At 45.1% G+C, this 21,948-nt stretch overlaps 1 protein-coding gene across 4 annotated transcripts; it reads right to left on the bottom strand.

The window, feature by feature from the left end:
• Positions 1-1,469: 1,469 nt before the first annotated feature.
• On the bottom strand, positions 1,470-15,999 carry LOC138979816 (tripartite motif-containing protein 3-like). Of its 4 annotated transcripts, none has more exons than XM_070352557.1 (7): positions 15,787-15,999; positions 9,128-9,346; positions 6,517-6,573; positions 5,706-5,909; positions 4,696-5,490; positions 3,427-3,735; positions 1,470-3,069 (listed from the first exon to the last, which is right to left on the bottom strand). In XM_070352557.1, the coding sequence occupies exons 2-7, from the start codon at positions 9,332-9,334 to the stop codon at positions 2,866-2,868; spliced, it is 1,776 nt and encodes a 591-aa protein (XP_070208658.1). In that variant the 5' UTR covers positions 9,335-9,346; positions 15,787-15,999; the 3' UTR covers positions 1,470-2,865. The 4 variants fall into 4 exon arrangements, with proteins under 4 accessions (XP_070208658.1, XP_070208659.1, XP_070208657.1 ...); XM_070352558.1 differs by lacking the exon at positions 15,787-15,999 and adding an exon at positions 15,157-15,492; XM_070352556.1 differs by lacking the exon at positions 15,787-15,999 and adding an exon at positions 14,308-14,466.
• Positions 16,000-21,948: the final 5,949 nt, after the last annotated feature.

Raw genomic sequence — 21,948 nt, 5'->3', positions numbered from 1 at the left:
ATGCGCCCTTGGACGTGCACCAGGGTGCTCCTTCCAGCGGTATTGATCGCCCCCCACACCATGACGCCTCCACCAACATGAACGGGTGCCTCATCCACACAGTTGGGCGCGTAACGTTCGTTTACTCTCCGGTAGACCCTCCTCCGACCATCATGTCGCTGGAGCAGGAAGTAGGACTCGTCGCTGAACCACACGTGTCTCCAGTGATTCCGGACGGTCCAGCGAAGGTGCTGGTTGCCCCACTGCACTCGGTTCTGGCGATGGCGGCGGGTGAGGACAGCTCCTCTGTGAGGTCTGCGAGCTCTCAAACCAGCTGCATGCTGGCGGTTCCGCACGGTCTGGTCCGATAATCGGTGTGGCCCGGGGAGAGCCTGGACAGAAGATGAGGCCGACAGGAAACGATTCCGGAGGTGGCGGAGCCGTATGAAGCGGTCGTGAGCAGCAGTTGTCGCCCTTGGTCTTCCCGCTCGTGGCAAGTCAGCAACGGAGCCAGTGGCTTGAAACCTGACCCACAGTCTACTGATGGTGCTCTGGGACACGTGGAAGTGCCTGGCGATTGCACTTTGACTTTGGCCTGCTTGTAAACGACCCAATGCAATTTGGCGGTCTTCTCTGCTCAATCGGGCCATCTTTCGTCGCTGAATTGTCGTCTGATTTCTTTGTGGCGAACAATCCGCTTTTATGGGTTTTGGAAGACATGGTGAGAGCTCAATATTCCCCGAGTTTCACGAGATTACACTGAAGCATGACGAGTGGTCATGCCAAATGAGCAATTTTGACATTGTAGCCACTGATAGCGCATGCGTCGCGTGCAGAGCTCACTTGTGGCAATGGACGAAAGGTCGACGACCAGATAAACATTTTCTGCAGTTTGGTGGATATCCTTGTAGCCATATAACTAAATTAACCAAATATTACAAGCTATGCGTTTCTTTTTTTGAACAGTATATTTGATCTCCGTGTTTTTTTGTTTGCAAAAATAAATCTTCATCGTAGTTTGAATGAAACGTTCCATATAAATTGACCGTTTTTGCCGTGTGTATAGCAGGGCTCCACTCTTCTTTCTTTATTTGGTGTTTAACGTCGTTTTCAACCACGAAGGTTAGGGCTCCACTCGGACGCCACACCTGGAGGATCCTGGAGGGTACTGGGACCCCGACTTTGAACTTAAAGTGGGTCCATGGATCCCCACAGCGGAGTTCTCTATAGAGGGTCCACAACTCAAAGGGCCAATGAGGCCCCGGTGTACTTCAACACATTGTGATCACGGGTATACGTAGCGTAATATGAAGTGTCTTTTTGATTAGAATATTTCAGGAAGATATTTCAACATACATACGCACACACGCACACGCTCAAACTCACACAATTACACGCACGCACGCACACACACCCACACATACACACACACACACACACTCACACACACACAGACACACACGCATTCTCATCCCGCTGCGTGACCACGGTTAACAATTGTGTTGTTCGCTTTATTCCTTTAAGGCGTGTGTGAGGAAAATACTGATTCGTAGGCTGCGCCTTATGTCTTTTGTCTAAACCGTCTATTCTGCCATGGGACCTGAAATATTATGTACATAATATACATATATATATAAAAACAGCCTGCACAAGGGTGGGAATGGGACATGGTGAAGCCTGAGGGACGCTGTGAAAGATTCTTATTCTGAACACTTATCGGTCTTGTAAAGTGTTTTTGAGCACAAATATATACAGTACAAGTGAACACTAACAGTCACTCAGTTAGAGCACCTTAACTTTTACCGTGGTATGTGGCTGGTGTTAGAATGGCTTGCGGCAAGATAACTTCACCTGTCTTGTGTCTCGGTGCCTCACACATGTAGTGAGCGAGTAGGAGATTGCAACAAATGTTGAATCAATCCACCCTGTCTGCGTCCCTACCTGGTCACAATGGTCAGACCATGAAAAACACCTACCCTAAAACCGAAGGGTGCCACGACCCTATACTTTTTATCACTAGGATTGACAGATCCGGTTTTCTTCTCGGTTTTTAGCCGACTATTCAATGTTTAACAGTCGCATACAGCCAGTGACCTGACAAACAGCAGGCACATACTTGTTGTGGGGTGTGACTTTTAGGGCCCTTTGTAGTCTTGCGATCCATGTCCAGTTGACACCAGTCTTAGTGTGAACTGCCTGGCGCATGGCGTGAATTGGAGCGATAAGAACCACACAGTCTCCAGTGATGGAACACTACGTGGGGCGGTACAGCTTCTACATCCACAGTCAGTTATGATGCACGCAACAGTCAGTTAGGCCCCAAAAAAAAAATTGTCTGTTTAGGGTAACCCGACCGACCCTATCGATTTGGCGCCGACCCAAAAACTTTTTTTTGATTTCAAAAAAAAAAAAAAAAAAAAAGAGGTAAAAATGCTAAAAAGAGACATTTGGCGTTTCTTTCTCTCCCTTTCTCTCTGTTTTATTTATACGTTAGTTTTGAAACATGTATTCATCAAATATAAGAAGTGAATGTTCAGAAAAAAAGAAAAAAAGAAAAAAAAAAAAAACTTTACCTACCTACCGACCCTACTTTTTTTGGTCATGTTACCCTAAACAGACAATTTTTTTTTTTTGGCCTTATGGGCAGAATATAACTGCGCAGTTTCAGAGGCACAGACGACGTACTGCCTATTATTTATGCCGCGATAGGGATTATGACGAGTACTTGGCCTGTTCTCCTTTCATGCAACGTGTAGCGGGCTGGGATAATATGCAGTGCGTCGTCTGTCCTGCTGAAATTACATATGTGAGCGGAGCCCCTTATGAGGCACGCAACAGTCAGTTATGATGCACGCAACAGTCAGTTGTGATGCACGCAACAGCCAGTTATGAGGCACGCAACAGCCAATCATAGATGGACACCTGCCCATCCTCTTGTCCAACCCAAAGTTTTCCGGAAGGGTCCACGACAGCGCAGCTGATGTGAGGAATGAGACCCTTGGAGAAATCGACGTCTTCATCGGTTGTTCCCCTTTCCCAACGAATGAGTTCTGTCTGCCTGGTCAGCGTATGTTCGCACAGATCCACGATCTGAAAATAAAGAGTAACACTTTATCAAAAACGAAATTGCACTGTGCAAAAGACGCAAAAGAAGAGGAGAGCTGACAAAAGAAAAAAGGTTGACAAGACAAAGAAGGCTGACAAGACAAGGAAGGTTGACAAGACAAAGAATTAGACTGACAAGTCAAGGAAGATTGACAAAAGAAAGGAGGTTGACAAGACAAAGAAGGCTGACAAGACAACGAAGGCATACTCATCAGTTAATTAACCACTCGTTCTACTTACCACTTACCTTCCAAACACACACACACACACACACACACACACACACACACACACACACACACACACACACACACACACACACACACACACACACACACACACCTCCACGTTTCCAGCAGCCCAGTTGGCCACAATGACGTCTCCCACGCCAGATCCCATCCCGCTCAGCCCACTGAGACATCGCGGCTCCAGGCCCCTGATGTCGCCCAGCGAGGCAAGGTTGGAGAAATCAGAGTCGAGGCAGAGGATTTCCGTATGACTGCAGAGGAAGAGGTGACCTCGCTTGGTGACGGTCATCGACACAGGCGTGAAGTCCGGCTTGGGGATGGTCAGCCGCTTCAGGCGCGTGCCGCCCGTCGAGTAGAAGGTCAAGGACAGTTCTTTCCCGTCGTGCGAGGCAAACACCAACTCCTGCAAGACGAACAAACAAACACAAAATAAAATTAAATAAAGATAGGAGGGAAAAACACAGGCCAAGAAACAATGCAAAGTGGATTCACATCAACAACAATTGACTCGTCCGGTCAATCCACATTTCATCATTTCGGTTTTGTTACTCACAAACTAGCAGTTGTCTGTTGAGAAATAGAAGTTTCCTCTGGTTTGAAATTTGATTTAAAAAAAATTATATTTGTTACTCGCACAAATCTAAATTCTTCTTTTGTTCGGGAAAAAAACTGAAACGCAGAGGATTTACATACAGCGAGTCTTCACAGATTCGTTGTATCAGGAATGTATGATTCTCATCATTTGTCATGTCCTATCACCATTTTTGCACACACATACACACACACACACACACACACACACACACACACACTCTCGTTCTCTCCCTCCACAACATCTAGCTAGGACATCCCCCCCCTCCAACACGCACACACTACAAACAAATCACAAATACAACACTTCCTCACATCACAAATCACATAATAACCCTCTCCCCATTCCCCGATCCAGTGGAACCCCCCTTTTAAGACCCTGTTTTCTCGTACCTTTCTTGAGACAAGCTAAATGTTAAGACCTGATTTTCTCGTACCTTTCTTGAGACAAGCTAAATGTTAAGACCTGATTTTCTCGTACCTTTCTTGAGACAAGCTAAATGTTAAGACCTGATTTTCTCGTACCTTTCTTGAGACAAGCTAAATGTTAAGACCTGATTTTCTCGTACCTTTTTGAGACAAGCTAAATGTTAAGACCTGATTTTCTCAGTGTGATTAAGCTCTTAAAAGGGGAGTACCTGTTTGTGATTGAAGGCGAGCGCAGAGGCGGATTGAGCAGGGACATGAAATCCTCACATGACAAATCCCATAACAACGCCCTCCCTCTATCCCCATCCTCCCCTCTATCCCCATCCTCCCCCTATCCCCATACCTGTTTGTGATTGAAGGCGAGTGCGGTGGGCGGGTTTAGCGGGGACACAAAGTCAGCGGCCACGTCAGACGCCGTGTTGAGCACCTTGACGGCGTGGGGGAAGGACAGCACCACGTACACACACCCCTCCCCGGCAGGCAAGAAGTCCACCACCTCGGCAGGGAACTCCAGGCGCCGCGTCTCGGTGAAGTCCGGGGCGATGGTGACGAGGCAGTTGCCCACAGAGGCCAGCACGCTGCCGTCAGCACGCGGCACCAGCTTTCGCAGCTTGCGTTGCTGTTTGGTGGACGTCAGGGTCATCTTGTGGCGGAGTACGGGCGACTGGAACTGCACGGTGGTGTAGCCCAGGCTGCTGTCCTTGCTGACCAGGGACTGGACATCGCCGCTCAGCTTGTAGGAGAAGCGCAAGTTGCCGCGCGACGGGGGCACCTTGGACATGGCGGTCTGGACCCGCGCCATCAGCTTGGCTTTCTTACGTAAGAACTCTGCGTCACTCGCTGACAGCACGTCATTGGCTGACATCAACAAGGACGACAAGGTCTTCATCTTCTCCTGAATGTTCTTTTTCTCCCCCTCCACCACTTTGGCGATTCTGCCCTTGAGGCCGTTTATCTTCTCCACGGACTTGTTGGCGCGTGAGGTAATCTTGGCACAGGCCTGTTGGCGCGTGGACTCCATCTTCTGCGCCACCTGCTGGCAGCTGTCTTCAAGGGACGTCACTCTTTGCTGGCACTCGTCCTCCAGGTCCGCTAGCGCCCCTTGGAAGGTGGTCAAGCTCAGCAGCTGTCTTCTGACCTGTGACACAAAAAACAGTGAGAGCTTAACCAAGAAGCAATCAAACACATTTCACTGGACACCGTAATGAAGCCTCGCACCCTCGAAGAAATCAGACAGAAATACTCAATAGTCGGGCAAAATATTCCGCTTTGCTATTGAACAGAACAAAAAGACCAACAAACCAAAGAAGTAAACAAACACCAAAAACGTCTCCACTGAACCACTGTTCTTACCTCTGACCTCTGATTTTCGGCCTCAGAGGTCACAGCCACCACGTTGTGACCATGACCTTGGTGCTGCGGGCAGGAGCGACGACAGACCAGGGAGGAGCAGATCCTGCAGAAGTGTGTCATCTCCCCGTCCCCTGACAAGTGCGAGTCACATGACAGGTCAAAACTGGAGCATGGGGAACTCTCGGGGGTCTTCTCTGCTGACGCCTGTCACAAAAAATAACACATACACATTAAGCGATGGGCACAGACTGTGACCGAGACTGAAAGTAATAGCCCATGTTCGGAAATAACTATGACGTTGATGGGTTTGTGCGCTGCAGAAGAGGTGTGTTCCTTGAAGGTGAAAAAGTCATCATATGTAGAGGACACTGGATGTTGGCAATGTCCGCTCGATACTTTGAAAACATGTACACAGGAACTCATTATTCACTGTAACGCTATCGGTGTGTTTGCATCTTGCCTTCCAGGAAAACAACTCATCCACAGCACATAAAACCCCTGGCAGAGTTATTTTTGGAAAACGTCCCTTTTCCGTCATGTGCTGGGTGTTGGTTGTTTTCTTGCAGACAAGACCCAGGACTGGATGCGGGTCCGGAAGCCTCCCTCCCCCTTAACCGACAACTGGTTTATTTCAAAAATAGCCATTGTTACTCATTGCATGAATATCGAACAGCAAAACAGCAGCTATGCAAGTCGCACCTTCTCTGATGTCCGAGAAAGGTAAGTGAAATAATCTGGACATATCATTTCAAGTTCATAAACTTGTAAATAAAAAGTTTAGTTTTTCCAACCCGGCGTGTCTGGTACGTACCTGTCTAGATGTGACGCGAGCCTTCCCGGCCAGTAGAGGTGCCAGGTAGAAGTTCACCTGAAAAACAAGAAATATAGCTTCACAACGAGGCAAAGTTGCCGTTGCTTGAGACCAGCCAACCCCAAACTTGTGTACCTGGTATTGCAGTTATCATTGCCTAGAGGGGATACACTGCCACGTGAGAAAAGAAATTGGGTCAACATCGTGCTCGTATACGAACGCAGTAAATGTCCCTCACGTCAGATTGTCTTGGGTCGTCATTTAAATCGTTTTGTTTTTTACTCATTTATTTCAAACAACGCAAACTTGTTGAGGGCACAGTCCTTCTCGTGTGAACAATTGGGGTCACCATCTGAGATGTGGCCAGGCTGTCACACAGGGAAAGACCTTTCCCCACTTGGACACTCACAACAAATCAAACGCCTAGCAGTTTCACCAGTCAACAATGGCATTTTGGTTGAAAATGTTTTAATGTTGTTCATTAAAAAGTTCTCTCAGTTATCAAATTAAGCCGCAGCGAAATTCACGCTCTGCCACAGAAGGAAGCGGCTATCAGATCCCACTCTGACTCATATTGAGTTAGTTTCTTTTAGGAGCTGCAAAGCCCAATGGGCCAAAGGTCAAATAAAATCCTCGTGAAAAACAACAACTAGTGCCATCAAGCCTGTGCTCAAAACTAAGCCACAGCCTGAAAACAGTACCGAAGGCATCATCCTTATTTTTATTTTCTATTTTATTTTACTTGTTTGAAGCATTTATTTATATTTACGACACACTCTCTCTCATCCGACTCCTGGCACACAGGTCAAAGCAGAGGTTAACTTGAGTGCACGTGTACCTAGCAGGAGGGGGGTGATTCGGGTCAGAAGTGGGGTCAAGCACTTTGGTCTTCAGTCTTTGGGTTATAGCTTTCAGTGGAGAAGATGCCAACATGAAATTGCACTATGCTCTACTATTTATTGTCCTTGTCTATCGGACACGAAGAAAGGAAGCTACAATCGCCCCAGGTCATATATACTCTTTGTTTCCTGAGCCTGGACCATTGAGACGGTTACCTCATAGATCTGTTCATTCTTCAGTTTGTCGGTGTCAAAAGTTATACCCCCATTCCACACAACCGTTCTTTGTCCCGTTCCCGTACCAACCAAGGAATGCTGCCACAACAATGGAACGCTGCGCAAACGGCCTTTTTTTGGCATCTTTCAGCAGCGTCTGACCATAGTGGCAGCCGTCCTTGGTCGGTAAGGGAACTGGACCTAGAACGGATGTGTGGAATGCGGGTATGACAACTCAGTGTGTGAAAGCGCTACTGTTGCGTTACCTTTGTTTTAAGTTCTTTTAACGATCCAAGCGTTCCGTTACCGATGGGTTGAGGTTCCATTACCGTTCATGCTGATCGGGAGGGGAACGGCTAAAAATTTGAACATGCAGCCCAAACTCAGCCGTCCCTACCGTTCAAAGCAGTTCCGTTAACGATCAGTTACGTTCATTGCGGTTCTGTCCCGATCCCTCCCGTGCCCGCACCGTTCCTTGGTCGGTACGGGAACGGGACCTAGAACGGTTGTGTGGAAAGGGGGTATAAGACTCGACCACTTGGCTTATGGTGGAGACAGCTGGAAGATCTCTGGATATAATTGAAGAGGAGTAGTCTTCCTTTTAGAAAATGTGTACTCTGCCTTGCAGATTACACATTTGTGCTGTCGGGGCTGGGTAAAGGGAGTAGAGGGTAAGGGGGTGGGGGTGGGTAAGCGAGGGGTAAGAGAGACGAAAGAGAAAACTGGACAGGGAAAAGTCACTGCCTGAAGTATTCAATAAAGCCACACACACAAAAAAAGAAATTACCACATAAAATTATGCAGGTTTTCAATTCATATTTTTGCAAAGTATCTGCACAAGCATGTGTGCCTCTGTGAGTATGTTCGTGGCTGCTTTCATGGGGTGCCTGTATCCTCAGGAATTTGAGGATTTCTTTTATCTCTCTTTTTCTGACACCGTTGATTTAACGTCATTTTTACAGGACAGTTTTTTTCCTTTCAGTTATAAGTTGTAGTAGTTTGACCTTATTGTTTTAGAACAAGTAGAGCTCGTTCACCAGTTGCAAAGACTCACTCAGTCGTCAGTGTGCCTGAGTTTGTTTGTTTGTTTGCTTAATGCCCAGCCGACCACGAAGGGCCATATCAGGGCGGTGCTGCTTTGATATATATATATAACGTGCGCCACACACAAGACAGAAGTCGCAGTGTGTCTGAGTGTGTGTGATGGGGGGGGGCTCTCCCGTGACCGGCCACCTGCAATGTACGGACAGGTTTGCACTGGCCCAAGGATGTCCGTTCATGAGAGGGACTGCTGTAACAGTAAAACTAGTGTGAAACATAAGTAATCAATTTATCCACTTGACTATATTCACAACAGGGACCTATCACTCTTCTTTGCATGTTTTTATGCCTACGGATTTTAAAATACTCTGCAACACATGTAACCCAAATTCAACATGTGCCCGTACAATACCGCTTCTTTTATGAAAACATTGCTTCGGCCATGTTGATTTTAATCAACCAATTTTCTTGTTCATTCATTTGTATTGGTGTTGTCATCCTTTGCATACAAGTACCTGGAAGGTGGTGACGCCGTCCTCGGGCAGGGTGACGCTGCCCTGGCAGAGGGGGCACAAGAAGTGATCATGGCCCGCTGCGCGCTCCATCAGGTCCGAGATACAGTCCGTGCACAGCGTGTGGTGACACGGCAGGAAGCGAGGCGCGCTGTATGTGTCGTAACACACCGGGCACGTTAGGTCGATGCCGCTCTCTTTGCTGGCCATTCTGCTCTACTCCTGCAAGAGAAGAAGCTCCAATCAATGTAGTTCGCGTTAGGTATTTCCAAGCGGAAGGATGTAAAAGGAGAAAGAAGGAAGAATGAAAGAAACAAACAAACAACAACATGGACATCGTACATTCTGATGGTGTGTGTGTGTGTGTGTGTGTGTGTGTTTGTGTAGTGTGTGTGTTTGTGTAGTGTGTGTGTGTAGTGTGTGTGTGTGTGTGTGTGTGTGTGTGTGTGTGTGAGTGCGTGTGTGTTGTGTGTGTATTTGAATGTTTGTTTGTGTAGTGTGTGTATTTGTGTGTGTGGCAGTGTGTGTGTGTGTGGCAGTGCGTGTGTGTGTGTTTACATGTGTGTTTGTGTAGTGTGTGTGTGTGTATGTGTGTGTGTGTGTCACAGAGAAAGAGTCTATATCTCTGTAGTGTGTGTATATGTATGTGTGTGTGTGTGTGTGTGTGTGTGTGTGTGTGTGTGTGTGTCAGTGCATGTGTGTGTGTGTGCACGGTGTGTGTGTATGTGTGTTCGTGTGTTTGTGTCTGCGTGTGTGTGTGTGTGTGTGTGTGTGTGTGTGTTAAAATGCGTACGAATGTGAGCGTGCGTGTGTGCATACGTGCGTACGTTTTCAAGCGTGTGAAACTAAATACTGTATACTGCTTTTTCTGCCCAAAGTTGGGTCAGTACACAGACACCTCTGTGACGGCCCTGCACTCACAAGCACGTGAAGTATCCCGGATCCCGTTGTAAACATTGACTGAACGTTAGAGACTGTCTGTCTAGTCATAACACCGTCAGTGTACACACGGTCAACAAGTACACACTCATTGCACTACTCATATCCGAAACTGAAATACAATATCATGGTATTCTCTATCTTGTCTTAATCACCGTTCAACTGTACCGCCGCTGAGACAGAAATTAACAAAAGAAACAAACGAGCCTTTTCTCCCACGCGGGTTAGGGGGAAGAATTTACCCGATGCTCCCCAGCATGTCGTAAGAGGCGACTAACGGATTCTGTTTCTCTTTTTACCCTTGTTAAGTGTTTCTTGTATAGAATATAGTCAATTTTTGTAAAGATTTTAGTCAAGCAGTATGTAAGAAATGTTAAGTCCTTTGTACTGGAAACTTGCATTCTCCCAGTAAGGTAATACATTGTACTACGTTGCAAGCCCCTGGAGCAAATTTTTGATTAGTGCTTTTGTCAACAAGAAACAATTGACAAGTGGCTCTATCCCATCTCCCCCCTTTCCCCGTCGTGATATAACCTTCGTGGTTGAAAACGACGTTAAACACCAAATAAAGAAAGAAAGCGGTTACTGACCGCTCGGAAGTACACACTCCACTACATATGTCCGGAAAAAGAATATCCGTCATCTCTTCCTCTATCTAGTCATAAACATTAAGTGAGACAGAAACCCCCGTCTGAGGCAAACAAAGTGAAACCTTTTCTCCCCTCTGAACACCCTACTACTCATATTTGGACAAGATAGTATCACCGTGTCCTCTTATTTCATAAGCACCATTGACCTTCAGCGTCTGATACAAACAAACCTTTTCTCCCTCCTGGTGGTAACTATACAGTCGGAAGATCAAACACGGTGTCCCGCTTAGAGGGACTCCCAGTTGGCAGTGTGAAACAGTGAGTGTTTGTGTGTACACACTGACTCAGCGCGGTCAACAGACACTGACCTGGGCCTCGGTACACCAGTCAAACAGCGTCTTCCGTCACGTGTACCATCACGTGCAAAAGGCATAAGAATATCCATCCACTTGCAAACATACACAAAAAATCAACAGCATGGCTGCTTACATTTTGCGAAATTATTTCAGATAAACACTAATCGTTTTGTAAAGTTCTTGTTTCTTGATGTGTGATACTTTCAATTTATTCGAAAAGAAAAGCCGTGATACATAACTTTTATTAACGAATCAAAAATGCTCGTCGTGTTTTGTTGAAAACGTCCCTTTTGAAGTAATACATAAGCTCAAGTCGAGTGAGAGTTGACAGCGTTCTCTCACTGCCAGATCATAAGAACAATGCACATCAGGCGGAAACAGGCTGACGAGCATATTTCCTTTGATAGGCAATGCTAGCTGGTGATTTCTCCAACACTTCCTTGTACGACTTTGTTCGCAATGTTACTCTGCTTCATGCACCTCAATAGAACGTGGCAAAAAGGGCGATATGTAACAGTATAACACGTGGCAAAAAGGGCGATATGTAACAGTATAACACGTGGCAAAAAGGGCGATATGTAACAGTATAACACGTGGCAAAAAGGGCGATATGTAACAGTATAACACGTGGCAAAAAGGGCGATATGTAACAGTATAACACGTGGCAAAAAGGGCGATATGTAACAGTATAACACGTGGCAAAAAAGGCGATATGTAACAGTATAACACGTGGCAAAAAGGGCGATATGTAACAGTATAACACGTGGCAAAAAAGGAGATATGTAACAGTATAACACGTGGCAAAAAGGGCGATATGTAACAGTATAACACGTGGCAAAAAGGGCGATATGTAACAGTTTAACACGGGGCAAAAAGGGCGATATGTAACAGTATAACACGTGGCAAAAAGGGCGATATGTAACAGTATAACACAACTTCATTTGCATCATCACTTGAGTTTACTGGTGAGAACAGGTTTTCATCCATTGGATACCATATTGCACAATGCAATAATTATCAATTAAGACATAGCTATACTCTTCAAGACTTTATTTTTTTTAAACGTTTTTTATTAGTAAAATAACAACGAAGGACACTTATCAATCGTTCTTTCTCACAAGAGCTTCTAGCATTGTGTACAAACGGCGTTTTTAGGTGGTAAAGAAGGGAACAGATTAATGATAACAGAGTATTTCAACCTTATTATTTCCAGTTTCAAATGATACACGAGTGTGACTATAAAGCATATCTCATTGTTTTTAACATAGTGTGTCAGTTTCAAAGCGAAACTGTCGTGTCCGGTAATATCACTTTCATCATTCATAGAATTTTCCTGATCAGTCAAAGCTTTCTTTCTTTCTTTATTTGGTGTTTAACGTCGTTTTCAACCATCAGTCATAGCTCGGAAGTACAATCTATACCAAACTGAAACTAGTTTTTCTGTGTACATTTCCCAGTGACAGGCTGTGACTCATTAAAAACAAAATAGGCACTCAGTCTCTCTCCTGATTCCCTCCGTTGCACGCCATTACAACTCTAACAAACCACACAAAAACAAAAAACAAAAAACAAACAACAAAACTAAATAAAACAAACCTTTGAAGCGTTTTAGATCATTCAAAAGAGTCATATAAGGCTGAAATGTTTTTACAAAATGGAACAATTAACCGCGAAAAATGCTAGGACGTCATCTACAAAGTAATAACGACCTCTAAGGTATCATCGTTCAAGAAAAAGTAACCAAAATAAATTGAACCTGGCGCTTATTGTTGTGATAGTGACAAGCTTAGTAGACTTGCCCCCAAAGAACTGAACTATTCTCGCCGTCAGTTGAGCAAACGCCTGTTCCTCTCCGCCTCTGTGGTGTCACGTAAATCTCTTGCCCTCACGGGATATCTACAGGTCAAGTATTAAGCCACTAGACCGACACTAACAAGTGCGGGAAACAATAAGGGGGAGGGAACGATAGCATGCCGCCGATTCCCGGTCGCTAGAACTGACCTATGTTAATTATCAAAAAAACAAGAAAGGTTGTACATGTTTTGTGGACGGTTTATCATAGACAAAGTGAAACATTCACTGGGATTCGATATATCGATAAAAACAGTGGACGAACAAGATGCATACAGGCCAGATAATTAATAAGAAAGAACGGATAAACACCGACTCAGCTAAAGAAGTTGAAACATTTCATACACACGTTTATATTGGCCACTTTCATTTTTGGGGCAATGCAAACGAATGCAACGGTAAAACAAGCAGGTGTAAAGTTTGTTGTCGTTTAAAGGGAGAACCCTATGTCAATTCTGCTTCAAACTTATTTTTTGTGTGTTTTAATAAATATAACATTACTTTCGGCAAATAGTCAAGCGGACTGCCATACGCGGCATAGAAAGTTCAAATCAAATGACACGGGAGTTAATGCTTTAATTGGGCTGCGACGTTTTTCACAATACTTTTTATGTGTGCTAAGTTTAGTTTGTTTCTTTTCTCCATGCTAAGTTTAGTTGATGGTTGTATTGTGGCACATTTGTAACTTGACCTGCTTTGTTTGTTTGTTCCGTTCTTTCGAGTGTTTTTCTTCTTCTTCATATTTCAGTTTTCTTTCTTTGTTCGAGCAATGTAATGGAGAAAAAAATCAGGTAAAGCTGGCTCTCCCTCTCTCTCTCTCTCTCTCTCAAAATGTTTTAAGATGTCGTAATGATAACGTGAATTAACGGCCGCTCGATAGTAGTAAACATGCATGCTGAAAAAGTAACAGAATATGCCACCCCAGTGTGGTTTACTTCACCTAATATTTGAATATTAACGTTGCAATATGTTCAGCCGTAAAGACTGATATTTGAATATTAACGTTGCAATATGGTCAGCCGTAAAGACTGATATTTGAATATTAACGTTGCAATATGGTCAGCCGTAAAGACTGATATTTGAATATTAACGTTGCAATATGGTCAGCCGTAAAGACTGATATTTGAATATTAACGTTGCAATATGGTCAGCCGTAATAAAGACTGATATTCATTAGGCGAAGTCGAATTCTCGAAGTCTACTTCACGCTGCACAAAACTGTGGCATTGAATTTTCGGTCAACTTTGGGCCCAATTAAGAAAGAGAACATGCCAGTTGACTTCTCAACACTGGCCAACTTGACGCTGCTGGTGCTGCGGTTCTCGGTTTTAATTCTTTTCACTCCTCTCCTTAATTTCTACATTGTCGATATGTCACAATTCTACGTGTTTTACTGAAAGAGACAGTAAGTGCATTTTCTGCACGCTCTTTGATAAATGTACCTCACCTCATAGACTGGCACAGAGAGGTAGGTGTGCCTTTCAGTGTGTAACACCAGTGTCGCCAGCTTTGTTGTCAGACTGCACGCGGACGGTGCACTGCGCTCTCAGACGGAATCAACACGCATGCAGCATGTGAACAAAGGTGCACGTCTTGCACCGCTGTAACAATGCTGCAGCTGCTGACACCACACCAACAAAGACTGGGATTGCGCCGCGTGTGACACGCAACGTGCACAACACTGTGCACCGAGTCGTGTTTCAGTACAGCTCAAATGTCAAACAGGCCGACAGACAGATACATAGTTATTACATCTCTCTGTCTCTGTCTGTCTGTCTGTCTCTCTCTTCGACAGATTGTAAGAAAAGGCCCAACCTCAAAATAATATTTATCCTTGTAAAATAAAGTTCAGGTTCAGGTTCAAGTTCAGGTTCTCTCTCTCTCTCTCTCTCTCTCTCTCTCTCTCTCTCTCTCTCTCTCTCTCTCTCTCTCTCTCTCTCTCTCTCTCTCTCTCTCTCTCTCTCTCTCCGAGTCTCTAGTCTCTCTCTCGTTGTGTGCGTGTCACAGTGTGTGTGTGTGTGTGTGTGTGTGTGTGTGTGTGTGTGTGTGTGTGTGTGTGTGTGTGTATATATACATGACAATAAAAAGTTCAACACCAAGCCAGAATGTCTCATCTTTTGTTTCCAAATTTTCGGCCAGCAGGCCTTCTTGAAAGGTACACAGACCAAGCGTCTTTTGTAACAACACAGCAATTCGTTATATATATACAGCTAGTGATCATGAATATCAGTTTCCCGGTACCCTGTTAAAAAAAGACCCAGAATGTAAGTTGTAACGCCGATATCCGATCACTTACTATTGTCACAGCAGATGATACGAGCTTCCAGTGGCAGTCACTGGGGTTTGACGTGATATGAAGTGATCAGTGTCGCCAACAGTATGCACAACTTTACCTATTTCTTTGTCATGTTCTCGTCCGAAACCAATATCCACAGGCTGTAACTGTGTACTGTTAGTTTTAGAGCCGGTGTTGTCGGTGTCACACTGAGTAAGAATTAAGGCCTCGGTAACCTTATCAGACGGCTTCACTTTAGTCATTTCCAAGACATGAACGTCTACAGTTTAAAGTCTATCTAGTTCTACTTGCTGACTGAGTGTTATCGGTGTCACAAACTGACTGGTGGCCTCGGTAGCCTTGCCAGACTCTCTCCCATATCAAGACTGACTGAATAACGGCCTTTTCAAGAATCAGTGTCTTAGTCACAACAGAGACATGCCATGTGTGGGGTACCCCAATCCTTAAATGTCATAACTCATTAACCACAGGAAATGAACGACAATAATAAAAGGCCATCAAAACACTCCCCGCCAGACAGCTAATGTTTCACCGATAACCTCTCGCATTATTACTGCTCGAATACACTCCCCGCCATACTGCTAATAGATCACTGATAACCCCTTGTATTGTTACCGCTCTGTGACTAACCTGAATCCTCTCCGGGTGTGTGTGGGTTCGGGTTCGGTGCAGCTCAAAACAGCAGCAGCTGAGGACACTTGCAGGCAAGCTGGAGTGCACTCCCCAACACCGGTGACGCTGAGCGGTGTCGCGTGTCAACAACCGGAGTTTTAAAACTTCACTGCTAGCCACGAGAGCGGTTGAGTGTTGTCTCTCCTCCAACAGCAAAGCCCAGTGTGTGAGGGAGAGAGAGTTTTGTGTGTCATCAGGGGCCGCCTTTCTCAGTTGTGTGTCTAATGACAGGGGACACAAACCGGACTAAGCGCCGGTAGAAAACGTTCAGTCATGCAAAACCGCCTTTTTGCTGGCACAGGCGCCTGACTACTGTGCTTAGCACAAGTATAGACAGAGGCACAGGTATATGAACTACAATTGCATTATTATGTACTTCTGACAGAGGTTGTAGACACGATTGAACCTGCAGGTGACCTGCTGCATCAGCTTGCGAGTGACATTATAAGATGTTTGATGGGTTGTTGACAGACCAGCTTTTTTGTCGGTCCGAGGGGGAGCATATCGTCTTTTGTTTCATATTTATTGACCGCGGAAACAAAAGTCGATATGCCCCCCGAGGACCGACAAAAAAGCTGGTCTGTCAACAAACCATCAAACATCATTTTTTGTCATCATTTTGGTAGTGAGAAAATAAGTGCACAATCAACCCAGGGAGCCATGCTTTGAAACTGACACGGGTTCCGTGCTGGTAACCACACAAGTCCCGGTTTAATAACCACTGGCAATCAAAGATGGCGTGTGAAAGCAACTTTCTGTGTTTTTGAGTTCATTAAATGTTGGGATGAATATGTCAGGGTTGAGGATGCACAGTTCTGTAGGTTCATCTCGGTATTCCACCCCCTCGGCTTTCAGTTGTAAATATTAAGCTGAGTGATCGAATGTGGAAGCTACGTTTGCTCAAAGGTCACAGAAGATTTGCGAAGGAAAGAATCGCGATCTTGTTTCAGACTCGGTACCTCTTTGTTTTTCATTAGACCTGTCATTCTGCTTGCTCGGCTTTGTTAGATGTTTGCATATCTTGTTGCTATTTTCTTTGCTTTTATTATTGTTTCTTATTTGTGCTTCGTTTATTGATACAACGTCTTGTGCACGGGTCAAAATGTGTGTGTCAGGTGTCGTTTTACTTGAACTTGACGTTCGTGTTTCTCCGAACGTCTGTGTATCGAAACACAGATACACGCACTCCATGACTCTGTATCGCTAGGTTTCATTTGTTCTTGATGAATGTATGACCTTTCATGAAGTAGTTTTGTTTTTTGTTTACTTTTGCCAGTTTGCCAGTTCGTTTTTGGAACTTTTCAAAGCAGTGTCGTGTCGTCTGTTTAGGTCTGGGGAAACGCCAATGAAAAGAGCCGAAGAATCCCCGAGCGTTTCTATTGGGTTTGCTTTTGATTATCCATGTATAACCTGCTTCCTGCAACTATGGTAACCGGGGATTTATTGCCTGGGGAACATGAGATTTATTTCCCAGGTGCTTGTGAATGAAAACTCGTGAAAATGATGACAAAGTTATTGTCATCATTCACAAGCACCTCTCTCTCTCAGTCTCTGTCTCTATCAGTCTCTGTCTGTCTGTCTGTCTGTCTGTCTGTCTGTCTCTCTCTTTGTCTCTCTGTAGTTTGTAGTTGAGGATGTATTATGTGTGTGTGTGTGTGTGTGTGTGTGTGTGTGTGTGTGTGTGTATGTATGTGTGTGTGTGTGAGTGTGTGTTTGTGAGAGAAGGAGTGAAAGTCAAAGTGTGTGTGTGTATGTGTGTGAGAGTGGGTGAGAGAGAGAGAGAGAGAGAGAGAGAGAGAGAGAGAGAGATAGAGAGAGAGAGAGAGAGGCTGTCATCTATCTCTATATCTATATATATATATATACGACTAGTGTCTGTCTGTCTGTCTGTCTGTTCGCGATGCACGGCCAAAGTTCTCGGTGGATCTTTTTCAAATTTGGACACCGTATTCAGCTACACCCCGGACACAACCTCATCGATGAGATATTTCAACACGTGCTCTCAGCGCGCAGCGCTGAACCGATTTTGGTTCCACCTGAGCTACCCGGGCCCCCATACCGACACACCAAAGCCGCTAGACCACATCACAACGCCAAAGTTCTCGGTGGATCTTTTTCAAATTTGGACACCGTATTCAGCTACACCCTGGACACAATATCATCGATGAGATATTTCAACACGTGCTCTCAGCGCGCAGCGCTGAACCGATTTTGGTTTTTCTGTTCATTTCACCATCCCCAGTAACTCTTCCTTATCTTCTCCAGTGTTTTGCGTTTATCTCCCTTCCTTCGTGTGGCTTCAATCCATATTCCCGTTTCTACGTTACTATTTTTAGAATGTCACTGCGCTGTCCAGAACGCTTCCCTTGCACCCGTAAGTTGTTCTTACTGACAAAGTGAAAAGGTCGAATCAATTTATAGCCACGCAAAAAATACACTGTCACCTATCTCTATATATTTATAGATATAGATATACATATATATATACGGCTTCTGTGTGTGTGTGTGTGTTTGTGGGTGTGTGTGGGCAAAACCTGTGGATTGTAGAGTTCTGTTTGTGATGGGGTCTAGCGGCTTTTGTCTGTCTGTATGTTCTGGCATTTGAGAAGCCACAACAGATAATATAGGGCTAAGAAATAAGCTCTAAAATTCTCAATCCCGTTTGACAGGACTTCGCCTTCAAAGGTGATTGTGGTGAACCGCCACGCTGTCTGTCTCTGTCTCGCGATTCACCCCGGCGAAGCCGGGTATTCCTCTAGTCTATATATATATATATCTATATATATATATACGACTAGTGTCTGTGTGTCTGTCTGTCTGTCTGTCTGTCTGTGCGCGATACACGGCCAAAGTTCTCGATGGATCTGCTTCAAATTTGGTGGGCTTATTCAGAGAGACCCCGGACACAACCTCATCGATGAGATATTTCAACACGTGCTCTCAGCGCGCAGCGCTGAACCGATTTTGGTTCCACCTGAGCTACCCGGGCCCCCATACCGACACACCAAAGCCAACGTTCTCGGTGGATCTTTTTCAAATTTGGACACCGTATTCAGCTACACCCTGGACACAATATCATCGATGAGATATTTCAACACGTGCTCTCAGCGCGCAGCGCTGAACCGATTTTGGTTTTTCTGTTCATTTCACCATTCCCAGTAACTCTTCCTTATCTTCTCCAGTGTTTTGCGTTTATCTCCCTTCCTTCGTGTGGCTTCAATCCATATTCCCGTTACAACGTTACTATTTTTAGAATGTCACTGCGCTGTCCAGAACGCTTCCCTTGCACCCGTAAGTTGTTCTTACTGTCAAAGTGAAAAGGTCGAATCAATTTATAGCCACGCGAAAAATACACTGTCACCTATCTCTATATATTTATAAATATAGATATACATATATATATATATACGGCTTCTCTCTGTGTGTGTGTGTTTGTGTGTGTGTGTGAGCAACACCTGTGGATTGTAGAGTTCTGTTTGTGATGTGGTCAGGCGGCATTGGTGTGTGACTGAATAATCAGGCCTTCCTTCCAGAAGCCATAACAGTTATTCTCAATCCCGTTTGAGTGGACTTCGGCTTCAAATATGATTGTGGTGTTTCGGCACTCGGTTACATTTGGCCACGCTGTCTGTCTCTGTCTTGCGATTCACCCCGGCGAAGCCGGGTATTCCTCTAGTATCTATATATATATACGACTAGAGTCTGTGTGTCTGTCTGTGTATCTGTCTGTGTATCTGTGCGCGATGCACGGCCAAAGTTCTCGATGGATCTGCTTCAAATTTGGTGGGCATATTCAGGTAGACCCGGGACACGACACAACCTGGTCGATATTTCAACACGTGCTCTCAGCGCGCAGCGCGGAACCGATTTTGGTTCCACCTCAGCTATTTTGGTTCCACCTCAGCTTACCCGGGCCCCCATACCGACACACCATAGCCGCTACACCACATCACAACGCCAAAGTTCTCGGTGGATCTTTTTCAAATTTGGACACCGTATTCAGCTACACCCCGGACACAATATCATCGATGAGATATTTCAACACGTGCTCTCAGCGCGCAGCGCTGAACTCATTTTCGTTTTTGTGTTCATTTCACCATTATAAGTAACTCTTCCTTATCTTCTCCAGTGTTTGGCGTTTATCTCCCTTCCTTCGTGTGGCTTTCCCGTTCAGTTGTAAGTTACTACACTGCGCTGTCCACTGCGCTGAGCGTCTTCGGATATTCCCGGCGTTCTGTTACTGTTACCTATTTTTAGAAGGTCAACGCAGTGTACAGAACGTAAATTGGACCCGTAAATTATCCTCACTGTAAAAGTGCAAAGGTCGAATCAATTTATAGCCACGCGAAAAATACACTGTCATCTATCTCTCTATAGATACGGCTTCTCTGTGTTTGTGTGTGTGTGTGTGTGAGTGTGTGTGTCTCTATGTAAGCAACACCTGTGCATTCTTCAGTTCTGTTTGTGATGTGGTCTGGCGGCTTTTGTGTAATTTTATGTACTGGCCTTCCTTTGAGAAGCCATAACTTGCTCAGTCCTGTGTGAGTGGAGTTCGCCTCCAAAGGTGATTAACACGGTTACATTCGTCGACAAGGATGGGACTCGATATGGTCAGGAATGGCATTATGGCCACTGAATCATTTTCGTGCTGTTCCCATTCCACGAATCTGGGAGGGACCTAAGCTTGGCGGGTCCATAGTTCGGACCCGCGTACGGCTCTAAGTACTTCTTCCCGGCGAAGCCGGCTACCCGGCGAAGCGGGTATTCATTCTAGTATATATATATACGACTAGTGTCTGTCTGTCTGTCTGTTCGCGATGCACGGCCAAAGTTCTCGGTGGATCTTTTTCAAATTTGGACACCGTATTCAGCTACACCCCGGACACAACCTCATCGATGAGATATTTCAACACGTGCTCTCAGCGCGCAGCGCTGTGCGCGCTGAACCGATTTTGTTTTGTTTTGTCGGGATCCACTACCAGTAACTCTTCCTTATCTTCTCCAGTGTTTTCAGCCGCGATTATCTCCCTTCCTCCGTGTGGCGTCAATCCATATTCCCGTTACTACGTTACTATTTTTAGAAGGTCACCGCACGTTACTATTTTTAGAAGGTCTCCAGTGTTTTGCTCGTTTATCTTTTTTCCTTCGTGCGCCGGCGAAGCCGGCGTACACCCGGGTCCCAGGCGCAGCCTGGTATTCGGCTCTACTTCTTCCCGGCGAAGCTGGTACCCGGCGAAGCGGGTAATCATCTAGTGTTTGATATATGTACCGGTTGTAACGGGTCAGTTGGCCTAAACAATAAACTTTCTGAGTTCTGAGTTCTCTGTCTCTCTCAGTCTCTGTCTCTCTCAGTCTCTCTGTCTATCTCTCTCTCTCTCTCTCTCAGTCTCTGTCTCTCAGTCTCGCTGTCTCTCTCACTCTCTGTCTCTCTCGAGTCACTCTCTGTCTGTCTGTCTGTGTGCACAAACAAAAACTGAGACAAACACATACAAAAGGGGTACAGGACAGACAATGGCACGCACATTGGCAGGTACATACACGCACACACACAAACACACACATACACACGCGCGCGCACACTCACGCACGCAACGGCACGCACACACTCACGTACGCACGCACGCACACACACACGTGACACACAATCAAACACACACGAATGTCCACTGAATTTTTCTCTCATGAACTCTGTTTTATTTCCTGTCAAATCGGGAAACAAACATAACGCGTTGAAGTGATGGGAGAATGCACTAATCCCAACCTCCGTTGCGTCACATCAGATGACGTCATCCAAACGGTTTTTGACGTCATCATCATTGTGGTTGATTTCAAGAAAAGACATCAAGAAGCAAACAGAACACATTCAACAATACACATTTGTGAAATACACATAAATACAAAAGAAATACTTACAGCCAGTATTGAACTAAAGAAGACTGTAAGTGAAAATAGATAATGAGCATTTCTCGTAGGATCTAAATACAAAACAAAGCTAACACAAATGATTGATACAGTACGTAACAACTTCACTACTTGCGTTAGTACGCCATGATGATTCGATCAGCACACAACAAATTAAATGCACAAACACATTTTAAAAAAAGCATATCTAGAGCAATT

The sequence above is a fragment of the Littorina saxatilis genome, linkage group LG11, assembly GCF_037325665.1.
Source record: "Littorina saxatilis isolate snail1 linkage group LG11, US_GU_Lsax_2.0, whole genome shotgun sequence".
In the NCBI taxonomy this organism is placed as follows: domain Eukaryota; kingdom Metazoa; phylum Mollusca; class Gastropoda; order Littorinimorpha; family Littorinidae; genus Littorina; species Littorina saxatilis.
Note: the sequence above shows the minus strand (reverse complement) of the source record. Positions and strands in the feature narration are given on the sequence as shown.